At 28.6% G+C, this 21,080-nt stretch overlaps 1 protein-coding gene across 1 annotated transcript; it reads right to left on the bottom strand.

Moving 5' to 3' along the window:
- Window positions 1-45: 45 nt before the first annotated feature.
- LOC112776975 (phosphatidyl-N-methylethanolamine N-methyltransferase) lies at window positions 46-2,125 on the bottom strand. Its single transcript, XM_025821251.3, has 2 exons — window positions 1,592-2,125; window positions 46-583 (listed from the first exon to the last, which is right to left on the bottom strand). The coding sequence occupies exons 1-2, from the start codon at window positions 1,834-1,836 to the stop codon at window positions 334-336; spliced, it is 495 nt and encodes a 164-aa protein (XP_025677036.1). The 5' UTR covers window positions 1,837-2,125; the 3' UTR covers window positions 46-333.
- Window positions 2,126-21,080: the final 18,955 nt, after the last annotated feature.

Below are 21,080 nucleotides of genomic sequence, written 5' to 3'. Positions count from 1 at the left end.
TATCTATAATGAATGCTGAATCATGTTATGGAAACAATGTCAAAGTCACCAGCGAATGAAAGGATTGTTTGCATTTCATGAGAAATAGTTTGAAGGAATCAGAAACATAACCCTTAATCCTCAATGAAGAATTATAAACTACCAAAATAGTAATGTCATTCTAGAGAAGAGGAATGAAACAGCAAGATGCAAAGAAATTGGCACATTGGATGCTGCGAGTTCCTCCAATTCTTTCTAACCCGAAAAAAATGCGGCTTAGCACACAAGGCTCCCACTTGATATGGCTGGGGAAGGTAAATCTACACAGTCTTATTCCCACATTGTTAAGCTACATTAATGAATTGGCTTGGCACGAGTAGACAGGTCTTCTTTTGATTCCACAATAATCATAAACAAATATCCTAAAACCCACAGGAGAATGTATTGTAAAGGAACCCAAGAGAGACATGCAACAAGACTCATAATGGCGCCAACATATTGAGGATCCTTGATGACCCCAAATGGAAATTCCGTTACCCATGGAATGCTTTTTCCGAAGCGTACGCCATAGTATGTGCCAGCCTCACCAAGTAACTGATAAACCCTGTCCATTTCACATTTCATCAATTTTAATTTACTATTATGCATCAACAAAGTTTGAAGGAAAAAAAATAGACAAATCATTGTATTGTATCAAACTTGAACATCTATTCCATAATCACAAACAATCATAATGCTTAGTGTCTTTATACTCTGCCTATTTCAGTTTTTGTAGACATGTGCACTAATAGCAGTTTAAATGATATCTCCTATCATATCTCCCTTCCCCCATCAGGCAGTGCTACGGTGTGAGTTGTGTTATTTGTACAAGAAAATGAGTATAAAAAACATTTCTCATAATAAAAATCTACCGAGTTACCCCAAGGTGTGCAGCATTTGTCACTAGCCAATCATTTGTTATCTGTTGGACCATTTCCAAATGATTCCCTTCCAAGTCATAATCAGTAAGCTCACATCTTTATCTCATTCCACCAAAAACAGTAAAAGAAAGACAAACCAACCGTAGCAACGTGGGAGAGATTACCAAAATCTTAAAAAGTATCATCAATCAACCCATCATCAAGTACTTTTCTTATCTCCTAAACAATACACTTAACAGCCATTTCCAAACCATAACATCATACCTCAATCTCCAAATAATCAATAGGCCTCAATCATTAACAACACACTTATACAAGTAGTAATGCTAATTATTCCTCAAGCAAAAAATAAGCAATACCATTTCTCTAAGTCTCTCTCTTTCTATAATATCCACCACCTCTAGCTTACCAATATCATTGCTCTCCTTTATGTAAATCAGCAATGCTAAACCTTTGACATTAAATCATGATCTTAACTGATTAAAGTATAACTATAAGATCCACATAGCACTTTCTTTGTGTATAGTAAAAGTTACTTCCATTTCTAAAAAATCCATAACATACCAAAGTAAAAAAAGGAGCCAAATTTACAAAACCCCATTATTAGATCAAGCAAACCCAGAAAAGAATCAATGAAAAACAGTTCACATATGCATATATATACAAATATATGGATATAGAAAGAAGAATACCTGAAGTTGAGGAATTGGCCAAAGGCAAAGAGGGGCCAGAAGTAGAAAGGAGGAGGCCAATGGAGAGTGGAAACAGAGAAGAGAGAGATGAATTGAATGAGCTTCAAGAAGTGAGCAACGAGAGCCATGACCTTAGAAGGGTCACGGTCTTTGCCACAGAGGTCAACCCATGACTGGGGCCAGTTCCATAGCCACCAGTAGAATGGGAATGGTGACAACACTCCAACAGCCGCAAAAATCCCCATCACTCTCACTCACACAATTTCACAAACACTTAGTGTGCGTCTTTCTTTGGGGATCCAAAGCAGATTCCTTTTCTTCTTTTTTTTTTTTGTTTTTGTTTTTCTATTGTTTTTACCTTTACCTTCTCTCTGCTTTTCCTGCAAAATCTATCACTCAGATCTTCTTCCTTTTTTCATCTGAAAATAAAGAAAAAATAACTAAAAAAAGGGAATGGATCCTAAAAAGTTGGAATTATGAAAATAAAAGGGAAGGTGATAATGTATGTATCTTTTGTTATTGGATTGTGCATTTTGCTATCTGGCCCAATCCTAAGTCCAGATTTGTTGGATTCTATTTTGAGACCCTTTTTTTTTCTTCTTATTTTTTTCTATTATTATTTACCTCAGACCAAAATAAAAAGGGGAAGAAGCCTTTTTTTACAAAATTTATTTCAAGGTCATCATATTATTTTTCACTTACCAAAATTTACTGATATGATAATTTAGCCACACATGGAGTGGCAGATGATTTTTTTTTTTTTCAAACTCGGAAGTGAGATTCGAACTCGTAACTTTTAGACGAGTATGAAAAAATTATGCCATTTGAACTATAGCTCGTTAGCGGAGTGACAGATAATTAGATGCTCCTTTTCCTTAATAATGTATTAAAATTATTATCTTTAGTTCAGAATTTAATGTGAACAAATTGTTTTTACATTGAAATTTAATAAAATATTGTCATTCATTTTGTATATATCATACATTTTATAAGATCTAGAATACAAGATGTGATATCTATATTCGTTACAAGTTATGTATGTACAAAAGAATTTGTTTAGTAGTTTTTTATAAAAGTGATTTGATAAAAAAACATCGATTTTTACCTTTTTTTTCCTGAATCAAAATTTTAAAAATTGCAATCAATGTTAGATGAGTTAATATTCAATTTTATTCTTGAATTTGTACGTGAATATCAATTTAGTTCCTAAAATTTCAATTATTTTTTTTAGTCTCCAAATTTTGAAAACGTGACTCACATTAGTCTTTAGACAATTTTCAGCACCAAAACATTAATAAAATACTGACATGGATAACAAAATGCCACACTAAAATTTGTAAAACAATGTCGTTTTAATTTTGGCACTGAAATAGTCCAAAAACGACGTTGAATTCCTTGCTTTGGAAGGAAAATTTTTAATAAATACCACTTACAATAGTTTTTTTTGAGCTATTTGAGTGGCAAAACAAAAACAACATCATTTTCTATAGTCCAATATGGCATCTGGCTGCTTATGTCGGCTTTCTGTTAACTTTTGTGCGTAAAAAATTATTTCGGAGACTAACATGAGTCACATTCGCAAAGTTTAAAGACTAAATAGAGATAATTAAAACTTTATAATTAAATTAAGACTCGCGTGCAGATGGTAAAATTTAAAGATAATTACAAAATCAATTCTACCCTCTTAAAATTGATTTAATTTCGATTGTTACTTTATACTATTAACTTGTTTCTAAATACAAACAATATGCATTTTTTTAATGATTTAATTATTCTGTTGGTCTCTATAGTTTCGTGAAATTTTCAATTAGGTCTTTATATTTTTTTTTAAATTGGGTCTTTGCACCAAATTTTTTTTTCAATTAGGTCTCTCTTGATAGTAATTGACTTAATTATATAGGGACCCAACTAAAAAAAAAATTGGTGCAAGGACTTAAATAAAAGGGAAAAAAAAAGTGTAGAAACTCAATTGAAAAAAAATTGGTGTAAGGACCCAATTAAAAAAAAAAATGACTAAATTAAAAATTTTATGAAACTATAGAGACTAACAGAATAATTAAACATTTTCTAAATACAATCCATCAACTATCTTTCCTCATCTTCACGGACCACGGCTTCCAATTTTTTCTTCATTGAATTCCCAAAGGTAACATATGTTTAGTAGTTCTTAATAAAAAAATTTTCATAGAAAGTACTCAATTTTTACCTTTTCTTGAATCAATTCTAAACAGTGAAATCAAATTTTAAGTAATGAAATTCAAACCTAACAACACATAAGCTTTTTTAGGTTTTAAATTCTCAGGTGGTGTTGTTGGGTTTGTTTTTATTTTATTTTATTTTATAAAACATGCATGGCTCCACATGAGCCATAATGGACCATATTAGTGACCTAATTTGCATATATCAACTTCTATATCTATATTTTATGTATGGTTATCAAGATTTTGCAATAAAATTGTACGAAACTTGGTACTAACTTTTTTCAGAAATACAATGTGTGTCTTATCAATAGTTTGTTTAAGTAAGTGTTTGGATTTGAATATTGCCTTGTGAATACAGTAATTTATTAATTAGCGACAAATTTTTAAATTTATCAAAATTCAAATTCGCAATAAACTAGTCATTTATCTAGGGCTGCACATGGATTGGATAATATCCGCATATCTGCGGTAATTATCCGCATCCGATCTGAATTTTGTGGATATTATCTGATTCGCAGAGCCATCGGATCAGATCCGATCCAATCCGCACTATGGTAGGATCAGATTGTGGATTTGGTAGTGATATCCGCAAATTCGCATATCCGCACATCACATATAAATAGCATAGTTTAACAAAATAAACCCTAATGTGATATGAATTTTAGTGTGTTGTTTTATGAATTTTATGATATCTTGTTTTTTATTTTTTATGTTGCACTTCGACTTAGAATAATTAAACTTAAATCTTGTGTTATTATTTTTTTTGTTATTCAAGAGAACTTTTATTGATAATATTTTAGAATTAAATATGTTTAAACAGGTGAAAAATAATTTTTTTTTGTAAAAACAGCCAAATGGAATTTGGAAACATTTTTTTTTTTTAATTATGCGGATATACCCGATATCCGATCCGATCCGATCCACAAGTCGGATCCGGCCTGAAAAATTATGGATATCGTATCCGATCTGATCCGATGAGTACAGTGCGGATCGGATAGAATTTTAGGCTATATCCGATCCGATCTAATCCGTGTACAGCCGTACATTTACCTATTAAATTAGAGGATATCGTGAAAAAAAAAAATGATGTAGTCTCATAGAATGGTCTAGATATTTAAGTTAGTATAATTTGTCATCAAACCTACTAATTGATGTGATAATAGAACAACAAATTAAAATGTTGTTACATTAATTATGCATTTCAGTTAAACTCTTAAGTTAGCTAAAATGGAAAACTTAAGTTAGCTAGCATCCAATACATGTACATTTACTCGAATCAACTTTTCTTTTAATGTGTCATTTCATGTTTGTGGGATAAAGAGTAATTAGAGTATTGATTTAGTGATAGCTTGCTTTATCATATAATTATTAATTAAAGGCACCCTTTTTATTTTCTTACAATAATCCAAACAAAACATATTATTTTAAATTTACTTTTTACAAAACTATTACATAAACTAATTTCTATATAATCAATTATATTTTTAAAAATAAACATATATAGAAATATAATAATTAATTTTACTCTTACTAATAATTAATTTAAATGTAGTTCTCAGATCTCGTTATCTTCTCCGTAAGTGATCATATCAATTTAAATATTCAATTATCATAATTCTCATACTTAAATTCTAAGTTATCGTTAACCCTTTATTAATTATAGATTATACAGATACTGATATAATACAGAGCAATAGAGCATACATATATACTAATTTTAATTTTTAGTAATACACACAAATATATATGACATATAAAATATAAAATATATATATATATATATATATATATATATATATAATTTTTTAATTCATTTTAAAAATAAAAAATAAGAATAAGATTAGACATATCGATATATTTTTTTGTGATTGGAAAATAATAACAGAACAAACAAAAAACAAAAAACAAAAAACTGCTTAAGAAGTAAGGCATGTAGTCTCGCTAAGTGTTACTCTCAAATTTCTTCCAATGCAACATGAGCTCCACTTGGTGAGTATGAGTTCTCATTGCCGTCTTTGTCATGATGATGTCTGCCATTTTGTTTGTATCTCTCAAGATCAATCGAAAGTCAACACGCCATTTTTAAGATAAGATGTCCCCGATTTTCGGCACTAATGGATCAACAAAATCAGAGTTATCTTGAAAATTATTGACAAGAGTAAAAGTATCCAAATAATCTGTTTCACAAATAACATCTTTTTATCCTATGTCACAGGCTAGAAGATATCCTTTCCAAATAACAAACAACTCTCCTTGTAGAATATTATAACTCTCAATTGTTTTCAAACAGTCTCATTGCCAACTTCTATTCCAATCTCTGTTAACACAGGCATAACCAACGTGACCACCAATACCAGGATAACTTGTATCGCAATTAACCTTAAAAATACCCATCGAAGAGGGAATCTATAAGCTATTAATGGTAGAGGCATAGAAACTCGTTGCAACTCAAAAACATTCTAAAACTCATTTTCCAAGGACAAAACCATATTAGTCACCTTATTTAGAGGCCAAGGCTTGTGTAGATAAAAGATCTCATTATTCCTAGAACGCCAAATCCACCATAAAACCAGAAAAGAATCTAGAAGGGCGCTCTTTACTATGAAACAAGAACCATTTCATCAAATCCAGAGGTTGATCAGAAATCTTCAAAGTCTGCTAAACTAGTTGAGCTTTCGAACAATCCCGAATACAATGAACAATCAATTCCTGACCAGAAAAATATTGTGGACAGCTATTCGTCAGTGAGATGTCTCTTCTGAAACGAAAAGTAGCAGTGGGTAGAGCCTCCTTAAAACAAAGTCAAACCAAGAATTTATGTTTTATCGAAATAAGCTAACGCCAAAGCCAAAACCAATTCCCCTGATCCTCCCAACTAAATTTCTTCTTACTAAGTCACAAGTAACCACTACGAGAGTCATAAACTTTTGACGTCGCATCAAACAAAAACCATCATACTACTAAACTTGCTTGCACATCCGGATTATAGGAAAGAATGTTGCCTTGCAAAAACTGGTTTAGAGGAGAATAGATATTCTGAAGGTGCCTGTCCAGATAACTAAAGATCCAAGATTTGAATATCCAAATTAGAAATGTGAACATAATCCATCTTATGACAAAGTTGCATATCTTTTCTCCAATTAGAAAACCAAAAGTTCTGGTTTAGATCCCCAATACATCAAACAAAGTCATCCTTCAAGAGATCCTAAGTTTTACGTATACTCTTCTAAACATAAGAGTCCGTGTTTCGAGACCGAATGAAATAGTCTCCGAAAGAGGAATGGTATTTTTCTGCCAACAATTGAATCCATAACTTGTTTGGATGATAAAAAAATTGCCAAACTAACTTTTCAAAAAGAGCAACATTAGCGCAAAACAGATCTCAAATCCCCAAACCACCAAACTTCTTAGGAGTGGCCAACACCTTCCAACTAATCAGATTCATGCCTCTACTATCAACTTGGCATTTCCAGAGAAATCTCCACATTATAGATTCTATCTTATTGGATATCCCTTTAGAGAACAAAGATACTTGCATGCGATAAAAAGGAATCACAACTATTACTGAATTGATCAAACATAGTCTTCCCGCCTTGTTAAGAAATTTTCTTTTTCAGTTGGCCAGCCTCTTCTGAATCTTGTCCAGAACATCATTCAACGCTGTTTACGTCACTTGAGAGTGATTAAAGGTAACTCTTATACATATCAATATATAATACTATTTAAATGTGTCTAAATATATTCAAAAAAGTATTTTTATTTTTTATCAGAACACGATTAAACAAAAAAAATACATATTAAATAAATAAATATCAATAATCAATATATAAATACAATAACTCAACAAAATGTTGGTAATTCATAAATCATGCTACATGGACCAGCTTTCTATGGCCATAAACTTTCTCGTGCCTTACACGAAAAAGGAACCTAAAAAGCCTTGAAAAAGCAATTTAATTTCATGCGTTTTACATATGTATATGTGAGTGTGACCATGCGAATGAAATTGAAATTGATTCTCATTATTATTTCATATAGATGCATGCCTAAGCTATGCCTAACCCTAAATTAAATTGAAATTGCTGAGAGGTAGTAGGCACCAGCCACACGCTTTTTCCAGAACTATGTTAATGTTTATTAATATGATTTTGCATTGGGAGATCGCATAAAATAATTAGGTTAACAAAGAATCGAATCGAAGACGATAAAGATAACTCACTTTAATTTAATTTAATTATTGAAGTAAGACTAAAGAAAACATACAGCTCTATATATTAATGAAAATGATAATTTAAAGACTAAATTTCTATTTTTGGTCCTTGAAATTCACGCAATTATCTATTTTGGCTCTTGAAATTCAAAATTATCTATACTGTTCCTCTAGATTCAAATCTCGGCATCAATGTGGTCCCTCGAATCTTTTCGGCGATAACTAGACAAACGGAATGTTGAGATGGCATCCTCCCTGCTACGCTGGATGATGAGTAATCGACGTCGTTTACCCTTGGCATCCAAACAAGTCAGAAATGTCGTCGCTTTGTATACGAAGGTAGAAGAAACAATGAAGACCCAAAATAAAGTATTCTTCTTCTCCTCTACCTCCACTATTCTTCATTTTTGACTTGTTTGGGCACTAAAAGTAAACGACATCGTTTACTCATCATCCAATGTAGTAGGAAGGGTGCTATATCAGCACTTCGTTTGCCTAGTCATCATCGAAAAGAATCGAGGGACACTATATTGGTGCCTGGATCTGAATTTGGAGGACTAATATAGGTAATTTTGAATTTTAGGGATCAAATTGAATAATTGCGTGAATCTCAAAAACCAAAATGAGTATTTAGTCTAATTTAAACAAAGAACTTTTTTTCAATTAGATATGTGAATTTTCAAAATTCAGTGTCATAAAAATATTTAATTCAAAAAAATTCTAAATAGTTATATATTTAACGCTCAAAACCATGATATGATCTACATGAAAATTAAATTATTCGTTTATAATCTCCATACTTGAGCACTACACGAGAACATTCAAAGATGGTGAGCGATGATAATATAAAATTGATAGAATCCAAAGTTCTTGAATGAATACATGAATGATATGGTGGTTAATTATATGTATTAGGGTTCCCATATGGATAATTATTGTTGCTGAAGCTTCCTGAAGCTGACATCACTTCATCATTAATTATTAATAATTATCATTAGTCTATCTTAAGCTAATATAGCTACCCTAATACCCTCTTTCTGTTTGTTCTCTTTAAGCATGCTCATGAGTTAATCATACAGATAATCTCATATATACATTATTTTCATTTAAATAAATAAAAAATATAAATGTGATCGAGTCATAACAATATATATACTTTATTTTGATAACATGCACCGAGACAAATATAAAGGGTGGCGTGTCTCAACTTTTTCTTTTGTCTCCAAAATTTAAACAATTATATATATATATATATATATATAAAAGATATGTGTTTATAAAAAAAATAAAAAATATTACATGATTTATTGTGATTTTAATATTTATGTTTTGATTTTTTTGTTCATTAGTATTTTTTACTTAATCAATTTAATATCGTATATTTAAATCCTTTATATATTTTAAATTAATTTTTACATATTCATCTTTATATTTATTTTCAAAAAATTTGTTTGTTTTTTAAATAATATTAAGATATTAATATATTTGACATTATATTATCAGAATTTATTTTTAATATGAAAAATAGAGTTATATTTTTGTTAAATATTGACATTGAGAGTGTTTTGCTGATTTGTGGAGCAGCCTTTCAACACACAGAGAGCGTGATGAAGCAGGGTCGTCAGCGATGCAGTAGAGCCCGACCAACACGCGGAGGACGTGATGCAGCAAGGATGTAGCGACGTGGCAGCGCCCTGCCAATACGCGGGGAGCATGATGCTTCAGGAATCCCACCAACTTTTGCAGAGATTGGTGCGCGTTTTCGAGGAGCAATAGATGTCCGGTCAACAAGGGGTAAGTGTGTTGAAGACGGTCTGCATGCAGGGGACAGCTCCTTTCTCCGGAAATCAGCGACAGACCGAAGCTCTTTAAATAAAGATCTTCCTCCTCCAAAATGATATATGATCGAGTGAGTTTGAGAGAGAAGGTGAAGTGAAGAAGAAGAAAAAGAGAGTTAGGTTAGTAGTGTTAGTGTAGCCTATTTAAAAAAAAAGAGTGATTATACAGAAAAAAATATTAGTTTCTATTAGTAAAAAATGGTACGTAATTATACTGCATCCGAAAAATATATTATCAATTATTCATTTATTTGGATCATCCACTTTATGTAAGTTGATAAATTTTAGGGTAAAGTATACTTTTTGTCCCTGAAGTTTGGCAAAATTTTCAAAAATACCCCTAAGTTTTATTTTGTTTCAATTTTGTCATAAAAGTTTTCGATTTGTATCAAATATACCCTCGACGACTAAATTTTCAAAAAATTTAAGACCAATCTAACAATAATGCGTGAAAATTATGCTTGATTTGCTTGTGTTAAGGGTTATTCTTATGAAATTGTTGTTGAATCGGTCTTAAATTTTTGAAAAATTAGCCGTCAGGGGTATATTTGATGCAAATTGAAAACTTATGGGACAAAATAAAACTTAGGGATATTTTTAAAACTTTTGTCAAACTTCAAGGACAAAAAGTATATTTTACCCTAAATTTTATTTTTTTATATATTTAAATTTTTTAAATTTTTGTTAAGTATCATATGAAAATATAGCATTGTTATTTTAGTATTATTATTATTTTTTTGGTATTTTATTAACATTTTTGAATAATATTTTTATTTGTCAAGTATAATCATATTTTATTTTATATAAATGTGAATATATAATTTTTTTAACTTTTTTTGTTATAATGAAATTATTTTTCTGTACATTTAATAAATAATTTAAATATTAATAAATAAATATTATAATAAATAAATATTGCAATCAGAAGTGTACCTATGTATTTTTCGTAAAGGTGTGTGCCGTCAACTTGAATTAGAGACTTGCAATGCTTGAACGCCTTAATGCATGGATTGAAACTTCAAAATATACGATGATTCTGACATCGTCCGCTTCCTCACTCCCGTTGTACAGAGGTCGTATTTCTATTTGGACAATTGAGTCCGGCATCTTCTGAACCATGACCAAGAGCCACCATGGCAAAGCTTGGTAAAGATCCTCCCAACCACCGAAAACTTTGGCTATGGACTTCTACTTTGCCAACCAAGCCTTTCAGTATGACTGATGGTATATATGAACCTTGACTGGACTTTCACAATTATAGATTTGACCTTGATGGACGGGTCGGTCTCAACCAATGGCCTTATAGCCTCAACAACTGTGTCCGAGTCCAACTTGGAATGATCCTGTGAAATCGTTCCAATGGTGCACGTGTGCCTACTGTTGTATCTCCGTATCTCCCAACAACCTTTTTTCTATATCAAGCTAGCTCGGATAAGCCAGTCGCACCCACACCCATACGTCTTGCATTTTGCATAGAACGTCTGTGACTCAAACTCATAAATATTGTAGTCGACTCCTCTAGAGATAGTGTAACTTCTGATTGCTGCGACGATAGACTTTCTAGAACTATATTCCATTATGATCCTAAATTCTCCGTCCTCAGGATCGGCAACACCTACAGAAAATAGAAATCGTTACTGATTGATCCATCCAAAATATAAATGAATACAAACATATTATTCACTCATCACGTACCTATATTTGCATATTCAGAAAATTTCAGTGCATGCATGGCGTCAAGATCCAAGATACGCATAAAAGGTGGAATGCTATCGGTTGATTTACCGCTGGAGGAACCACTACATTCTCCGCTGCTGCCTCACCTCCCACAGCACCATTCTCGTCTTCGTCGTCGGCTTCATAAGTAACTTCGAAGACCTTTTCGTTATCACTGTTCATTCCTTCACACACTTCAACTCTATCATCCTCTATATCTGAATCATGTTGAATCCTATCTTCTTCTACATTTTTAAACTCAACATAAAACTCAATCTTTGGCTGTCGCACTTGAGTCTGCTAGTGAATATGGAACATATTTTGCATACTTGCTTCATCAATGATCGGGATAATATCAAACTGTATTAGACCACCAAAAACTATAACGAGATTCTGATATAAAATATTGCTCACTCTCCTGAACATATCGTTCTCCATGCTTTGATAGAGACCATTTTGAAGCTCAATGAACGTCATGGTAAATGGAACCACAAACGAAAACGAATTCTCACACACAAAACTCACTCCCTCATGAGTATTCCGTATAATCTTACTGTTGTGATACACCACCAAATTAGCGATACCCTCCATTACACTAGCAACACACTCAAACAACTCTCTTCTTCACAATGAAATGGTACCAAGCTTTGTCTTATATAGGAGAAGCACTCAACACGCTCTCCACGTGTTTCTTCACCAACCAACTAGACTGAGATACGTGGCAACACACCCCCATGTACTGACTCAGCACGCCCTCCACGTATTGCTTCACCAACCAACCAGACTGAGACACGTGGCAACACGCCCACACGTGCTGACTCAACATGCTCCCCACATGTTGCATCATCAAGCAAGCAGACCGAGACACGTGGCAACACGTCTCCCACGTGCTGCGGCAGCACACCCCACGTGTTAGAAACATTCCCCTGCGTGTTGAAGCTTCTCTCTAACACGTTCACCAATTTATAAATACACTAATTGCACCCATTTTTAACTAAAACACTAATAATATTTTTATTTTATAAAAAATTAGCCTTATATTATTATAGATTGATAATTAAATTGCATATTTTAGATTTTTTTTTTTGTGTGAAATATACATATTATGTCTGAATTATTTTTATGTAACAAAAAAATAATTAAAAAAATTTGTTTGAAATTCGATCTCTATATATTCAATTTTTTGGATCCGTCTAGACTTTTATAATCAATAATAGTGCCAAAAAATATTGTCCAACTATATTTTTTATGGTCGCTTATTAATTGTTATAAAAAGTATTTAGTATTTTTAGAGCAGAAAGCCAATGCTTTTTGTTATTTTGTACATACAATGGAACCAATAATAGAGACTTCTCTTTCATAATACCTTGAGATGTGTTTGCTTTACTAGCATTTTTTATTTGTTGTTGCTTTGCTCTATGCATGCCCACATAAAATTTGTTAAGACTTTTTATTATTAAATTAAACAGGGATTTAATTAGACTTATTATTGTGGGGAGAATAGAATACTTTATTTTATATATCTATGGTCAGTATAATGATTAGGGATAAGTAGTATTATTTATGTCTTGTGATATCTTTTTGGGTGTTGGACCACCTTGTTCATGTGATGCCAAAGCCCAAAAATAAAAGAAAGCTATATAAATGGTATAAATAATTTCATGTGATCCCAACGCAAGTTGGCACAGATGGATGAGGTTTTGTGTCTCTTAACTATCTCTTTCGGGTTCGATACTCATCGGAGAATGAGAATGGAGCTTGCTTGTTTGGGAGGGTCGCCCACTTTGTCTTTGCAGTACTCGAGGGATTAGTTATTAGACTTCCGACCTGATGGATACCCTGGTGCAAACCAAAATTTTTTTTTTTCATATGATAGATGTTATCACCAAAAAATAAAAAAAAAATATAAATAAAAAATTAATGTGTTACACTAATGTGATGACAAGGACATTTTAGATGCATAGCTATCTCTAATTTGGAATGTTGCTTTTGAGTGTAAATGGCACATTCTTTGAACATGCATCCCTCTTGCAATCAAATTAAAGTCCTTTGTTTTAATTTATTAATTAATATCAAAGATCATATAGCTTACTAATAACAAGAATCTTACCAATCCATAGATTTGGATTAATCTTCTTTTTTTTTTGGAAAAAACAATTGTGGAATAAACATATAATTTTTTTATGGATGAAAATTGTACAAAACCCATATATATTATACATATATAATTAGCTAACGAAACGTTTAAATTAAGTTAATAAATAAAAATACATAAAATAATTATAAATATAATGATATAATTTAATAAGTTTAATTTTAAATGTATTAGTAATGTAAATTTTTTAATTTATATTACGATTCAACTAATGTTATATACTTGTGGTGATTGTGAATTCCAACGATATTATGTATATACTAGTAGTTTTCAAAGCTTGTTACATAATTATAAATTTCTGTCTTCATAGGGTTGAAAAAATAATAGGAAAACGCAAAGGAAATAAAAAAAGATCGAATATTTGTATGATAAGAATATTTGGTATTTTATTTTTACTTTGGTAACACCCTATATATATAAGTTTCTAATTAAGGTCAGTCCCTAATCTTTAAGAAACTAAAAAAAACGTATATAAATAATGGAATTTTATAATGCAAAGTTAGTTATTTCAAGGGAATTTGCATAAATTCCTATTCATTCCCCCCTAATTACGCGTTACCGACCATATTAATATTTTTCTACATTCTTATATTCATCAAAAACTAATATATAAGGCATGAATGGTTGCATTGTTAGTCTTTGTTTCTATTATTAGTTTACTCTAATAATGAGAACGCAAGAATATAGTCAATAATTAATTGAATTTTGCTCGGTAGATAATGATTTTTGTAAATAATGTGAATAATGGATTCTAAAATTAACCTAATAAAATAAAAAATATTATATCTCAAATTATTTTTTAAATTTTAATATTAGAATAATCATCTGTACATCTAGTAAATTAAACATTCAGTCATTATTAAATGTGCATGAGTAAATCGAATAAAAAAAAATAACCATCCAATTAAAAATAATGAACATAATCATCTACATACCTATTAAATTAAATATCCGACATATTTATTGATCATGTTATTTAATATTCTTATTATCTACCGATATACTTTTCCTAATTCAATATACCTAAGCCATTGATCATATGTAAATTTAGAATCGAATATCTATTTGCTATTGTAGTCAATTATTGCCTGTGGTAGTGAATGAAAATTTTATATATATATATATATATATATATATATATATATATATATATATATATATATATATATATATATATATATATATATATAACTTTTAGTTAGCTTTTAACATATTTTAAAACGTGATATTTTAACATCAAAATAAATAAATAAAATAAATATAAAAAAATAACTTTTAACTAATTAATATTAGTCAATTTTTTATATATTGCAAAATTATTTTTTTTTAAATTCAAGTTTTAAATTTTAAAATTCAGAATTTAAATTAATTTAAATTTAAAAAATAATTTCAAAAAAATTAATTGACATTGAATAAAAAAATTGACTCCCCATAAATATAAATATAAAGGAGGGACATATATATTATACCTTTGATTTTTCTTTATCTAACACTTAATTAGGACATTTTACTTGTTTTTCTTCAATGTATCATAGTTAGGAGTAGCGCTGGCAATAGGTAGGGTAGGGTAAGGTTTGGACTCTACCCTAACTCTATCCATGAGTTGAAAATTTTATTAAAATAATTCTACTCTATTTTATCTGCGGGTTGAGAATCTTTCAACCCTAATTCTACCTGCACCCTAAAATTCTAAACCCTACCCTACTCTACCCTACCCGCAGAAATATCAAATTTTTTTAAAATAAATATAAAATTCAATTATTTTGAATTGTATATATATTAATAACATAAAAAATAAAAAACTAATGCTCTAAATTACTAAATTAACTAATTAGTTTTAGTGGTTGTTCACTTATTGTAAGTCATTACATAAAGAAAGTTGTGAATTCAACTCTCACTTTCTTCATTATATACCTAATTTTTATAAAATATGTGTTATATATAAAGTGCGAATAGGATACAGTAGGATACACTCTAAACCAGCCCTAGTTAGGAGTATGGAAAATATTGATCATAAAAAGAGTGAGAACCCTAGTTAGGAGTATGGAAAATATTGATCATAAAAAGAGTGAGAACATAGAGCATAGATTCACCATTTGTTTTAGCCATTAATTTAAAAAAAAAAAAAAAAGATTTTATGAATGGCTTATATTTCTCCTACTTGGTACGTACCCTCTAATATAAACTTTAATGTTATATAGGAAGATAATAGTGAATCTGAGTGATGTAAATTTACATGTGTCTACATATAAGCATGTTAGTAAGTATCATTTAACATCTTTTCCAATTTTCCCTTTTTGGGTACAAGAATCTATGTTTACTTTTCACTTGTGATTTAAATTTAAGTTAGTACCACAAGCTAAGCTTAATTGGTAGGCAAGTGCATATGCAACATTTAAACCTCACCAAAGCAGTCACATCATTTTTCCTTTGTTTTCTAGGCATCAAATTTCTGCAAAAGATTTGGCATTAAAAATCTTTTGTTTTGATATATTTATGTGTTTTTTAGATTACGGCTTTCATCTTCACTATTTTGACTTTATTCTTTTTAATAGAAAAAAAAGTTTCCATGTAAACCAATCTGTCACAAAAGTCTACTCTCAAAAGCAATAGTGAAGCTGTCCATTTTATATAGTTGATGGAGTGAATTTTATGGTGTTTATAATTTAGTATTTAATTTTTATTTATTTTATTTTTTATGATAAATTTTAAAATTTTAATAATTATTTATTTTTATATTTTAAAATTAAATATTAATTTTTAAATTTTTTGATAAATTAGACAAATATTTTTAAGTAGAGTTCTGTTAGGGAATCAATTAGGATCCAGCCAATTTCTGTTAATTTTCTAATAAATTGGATTTTGAAGTCCGTCTTAACAAAGGTAAGTTGATATATATAGATATTTTTTTTTTTGCTAAACATTATGATGTTTTTTTTTTCATATTAAATAGATATTTTTTAATGTATTTTTCGAATTTTTTGTATTACAGATATGGAAAAATAAGATTTTTATAAATTTTAATTAGATTTACTTAATCAATTTTTAATTATTTAAATTTTGAATTTAAAAAATTTAAAATTAATTATTAATAATTATAATTAATTGAGTTGTTTAATTCTTGACTGATTACACACTTGGTTACCTATACTTTTCCTTTTAAGTATCATACCAATCACTTTGATCAATTTTACTCACAAAATTTGATATAAATTAAACTTAACCATTTTTTATTTTTTAAATGGAAACAAAAATGGTGTTTTGCAAAAAGATGGGTTAAAATAATATAATACATAGATATGGACATCAAAAATTAATCTATAAGTGAAAAAACTCGTTAACTCTATTATTAATTTATTATTTACTTGAGCTTCCTCTGAAAAGAGTTTTTTGCCTTCATTAATTTTTTTACCACTAAGTCACTAACAAATTGCTTACTTCCATATATGTGTTAATTACACAATGTAATTAAAACCATTTTAAATATATATACACCCATAATTCTTCAATATTAAAATCTTTCAGCCAAACTTAATTGACACCTTGATTTATGACACTTATATTATTGGGTAAAATTTATAGTTTTGAAAAATTGTAAAAAAAAAAAAATATACATACAGAAGTATATATGCTTTTATTAAGGGTTATTGTCTTTGTTCAATAATATAAATAAAAGTAACTACTATATTTTTTTATTCAAAATTTTGTTTAACAATATAGTTGAGAATGTTTCACATCTTTTTTTTTTTTTTTCATTTACCCGTAATCATTGAGTATAATAGACTACTTAATATATCCTGTAATTTTGTTTATTTTAAAAAAATATAAAGCTAATAATTTATTCCATACCAAAACTCAAAAGTGAATTATATAGGTTTAATTATTTTATTGGTCTCTATAATTTTATTAAATTTATAATTAGATTTTTATATTTTTTTTCTTTTTATTTGGATACTTACACTGCTTTTGATTTTATAATTAGATCATTTCTAATATAAAAAATGTTAGAGTTACCTGAATATTTCTTTATAAATTAAAGGTATTTATAATTAAAAACTTAATTAGATCTTTGATCGTATGTATTTTGGGAGAAATATTATGTTAATTTTAACGTTTTTAATATGAAAATAATCTAATTATAAAATTAAAAATAATATAAATACCCAATTAAAAAAATACAGAGACCTAATTAAAAATTTAATAAAACTATATAAGAACCAATAAAATAATTAATCTAATTATATATGCAAGGAAAAAAAAAAGAATATTAGGTTTGGCCTATTACCAAAATCTTGATCTAAAACATTAAACACGTTGGTATGATTATACAATATACTTGAGGAGTTGGACAAAGAAAGAAAGAGGCAATTAATTAACTACACGATTTTAATTTACCAAAATTAAAAACTTTGATGGAATTTGTCATGGTAAAAGGACAACACCCAAAAATTAACACAACAACTTGTTCATGTCAAATTATTACATAGCCTAATCACACCTTCATAGACTTTAATTTGTAAATATTATTAATATGGCAAATCACATTTTGCAATTCCAACATGACCGTCACCACATTTTAGTGATATTTCACACCATCAAATAATTTCGAAAAACTTTGGTATATGCATATTTTAATTTTCTTATGCATGCATCTAGACTTCTCTTAATTATTATTGTTCCTCATCTCCAAGAAAGTGTTCTTTTTGTTTTTGTACCATTTGTATGTATCATTTGGAGCAAGTAGTTGCATTGATTAGGACTCATATTGTTCTAAATATTCTATGATAAATTTTTATATTCCCAAAGTGGTAATTTCTAGTACATTTGGACCACAATGTCCTATATACAAAAATGAAAAGCTACCCTTATTTAGAAACATTACACGTCATCTTATATTAAAAAATATATATATAGGGTAGAGGGAAGCTTCTAGGGACATGTGTAGCCATTGAAGGCCCTTTAATTTGTTTTTTTTTTTTTGAAGTTATTATTTTAAATATATCTATAACACTTGCCAAAACCATTTTTCATTTAGGAAAGTTATCACGTGTACCCGAAAATATCGGTATTTCAATTGTTTTAATCGTTGATCTTAATTAATATATATTATATATATTTTTTATAATTCAGATCAACGGTTAAAATAACTGGAATACCGGTATTCCCGATACACCTGATAACCTTCCTTTCATTTAAAAGATAGAAAAAATTTCAAATATACTAAGAATATTGGTGTTCCAGTTATTTTAACCGTTGATTTTAATTAATATATATTATATATATTTTTTATAATTCAAATCAACGGTTAAAATAATTAGAACACCGATATTCTCGGTATACTTAAAACTCTTCCTAAAAAATAAACAAACAAAAGGGTGGTACTATATCATTTGAAAAAAGGGCCTCAATATGTGCATATGATGATGGGTGGTAAACACCTATATATATATATATATATATATATATATATATATATATATATATATATATATATATATATATATATATATATATATATATATATGCCACCTCCCTCAATAATTGGTGAAAGGAAAAGATTTTGTTTTCTTAAGGTTTAGGGTCATGGGTTTCCAAACACTTGGTGCATCTCAAAATATGCATTTGGCATCATGATTCCAAGAATACAAAGTGACCCAACACTTGTCATCTTTAGATTTTACCAAAGATACAAGATGAAGTTAAATGGTTAAAAAGACATACAATTTGATATATTTTTTACTCATATAAGATTTGATGGCTCAAAATTTTAACTATGAAAAATATAAATTAATTTAGCACTCTTTAATGATTAGATTAGTTCGACAATGATATTAAGTTAATTTATATTTTTTATGATTAGAATTATTAATATTTAATTTTTTTATTATTAAAAATAATAATTTACTCTAATTAATCATATATTAAGACTCATCCTAACATTTGTCAATCATATAATATGCACTAATCAAATTTTCCTCATGAGTGTTGGGGAAAACAAATAAATGGGTTAATTTTAGATTTTAACAGCTCATTCTTAAATATTTTTATTATTAAGTAAGTAGTATTGTATTATTTATTAATGAAATAAATTTTAATTTTTTATTTATTATATTTTATATCATCAATTGTTTAGACTTAAGAATTATAATTTAAAATTTTAAGTTTAGAATGTTCTACTTTTTATTTCTCACATCTTAATTTTTAAAAAATCTTGTAGTCCTTTCTTTTTTTTTCCAAAACATACTAGTATTCATCTTAACTCATCATATAATTAATCTTCATGTGTGGGCTAAGCCATGTATTCGAACATTTTAACCATCTACTAGTCCACACTAATTAAGTTACCCTTAGTTTATAAAAAAAATATTATTCATACATTAAAATTAGTTATTATTTTATTAATATATTTATATATAAATATATATATAATTTAATTTATTTTTAATATGTATTTAATTATATTACAATATATATTTTATACTAATAATTAATTTTAGGGTAAAGTATATTTTTTGTCTCTAAAGTTTGATAAAAGTTTTAAAAATACGTCTAAGTTTTATTTTATTTCAATTTTGTCCCAAAAATTTTCGATTTGCATCAAATATACCCTTAACGGGTAATTTTTCAAAAAATTTAAGATAAATTCAATAACAATCTCATAAGAACAACTCTCAACATAAGCAAATCAAACATCATTTTCATGGATTATTATTAGATTGGTCTTAAATTTTTTGAAAATTTAGCCGTTGGGAGTATATTTGATGCAAATCGAAAAATTTTGGAACAAAATTGAAATAAAATAAAACTTAAAGATATTTTTAAAACTTTTGCCAAATTTTAGGGACAAAAAATATACTTTACCCTTAATTTTAATAGTTAATTTTAGTGTATACGTAATATAGTACTAATAACTTATATGGTTTCACTTTCCAAGAATGAAGAAAAAATATCTTACAACAAAAATTGGTTTGTTTTGGTATTTTCAACTTGTGACATAGTTATAGAGCTAGCTAAGGCTTATCTTATTACAAATTTCAAAGTTCAAATAAACTCTAGAAATTTAAAGTCTTGAAATTTTAGATAGAGATGATATAAACCCTTGAAATTAAAAAGGAAAGGACAATTATTGTGCATAGCTAGGTCATCATGACTTTGACCTTAGATAAACCTTACCTTAAGCATGCTACCTTGTTGTCATAGTTGTTATCAATAATCATTTAAACATCACCATACAAACTACAAGAAATCATTATCCCCACAACTATTTTGCACATTGTGAAATTAAATATATAGTGTACCTCTTAACTTGAAATAATTGGAAATAATTTGTGGTTTATTAATTAATTATCTCTATCTATACCCAAAAACA

This window comes from Arachis hypogaea, chromosome 19 (genome assembly GCF_003086295.3).
Source record: "Arachis hypogaea cultivar Tifrunner chromosome 19, arahy.Tifrunner.gnm2.J5K5, whole genome shotgun sequence".
NCBI classification, from domain to species: Eukaryota; Viridiplantae; Streptophyta; class Magnoliopsida; order Fabales; family Fabaceae; genus Arachis; species Arachis hypogaea.
The sequence above is the reverse complement of the archived record's forward strand: the minus strand, read 5'-3'. Positions and strand labels throughout refer to the sequence as shown.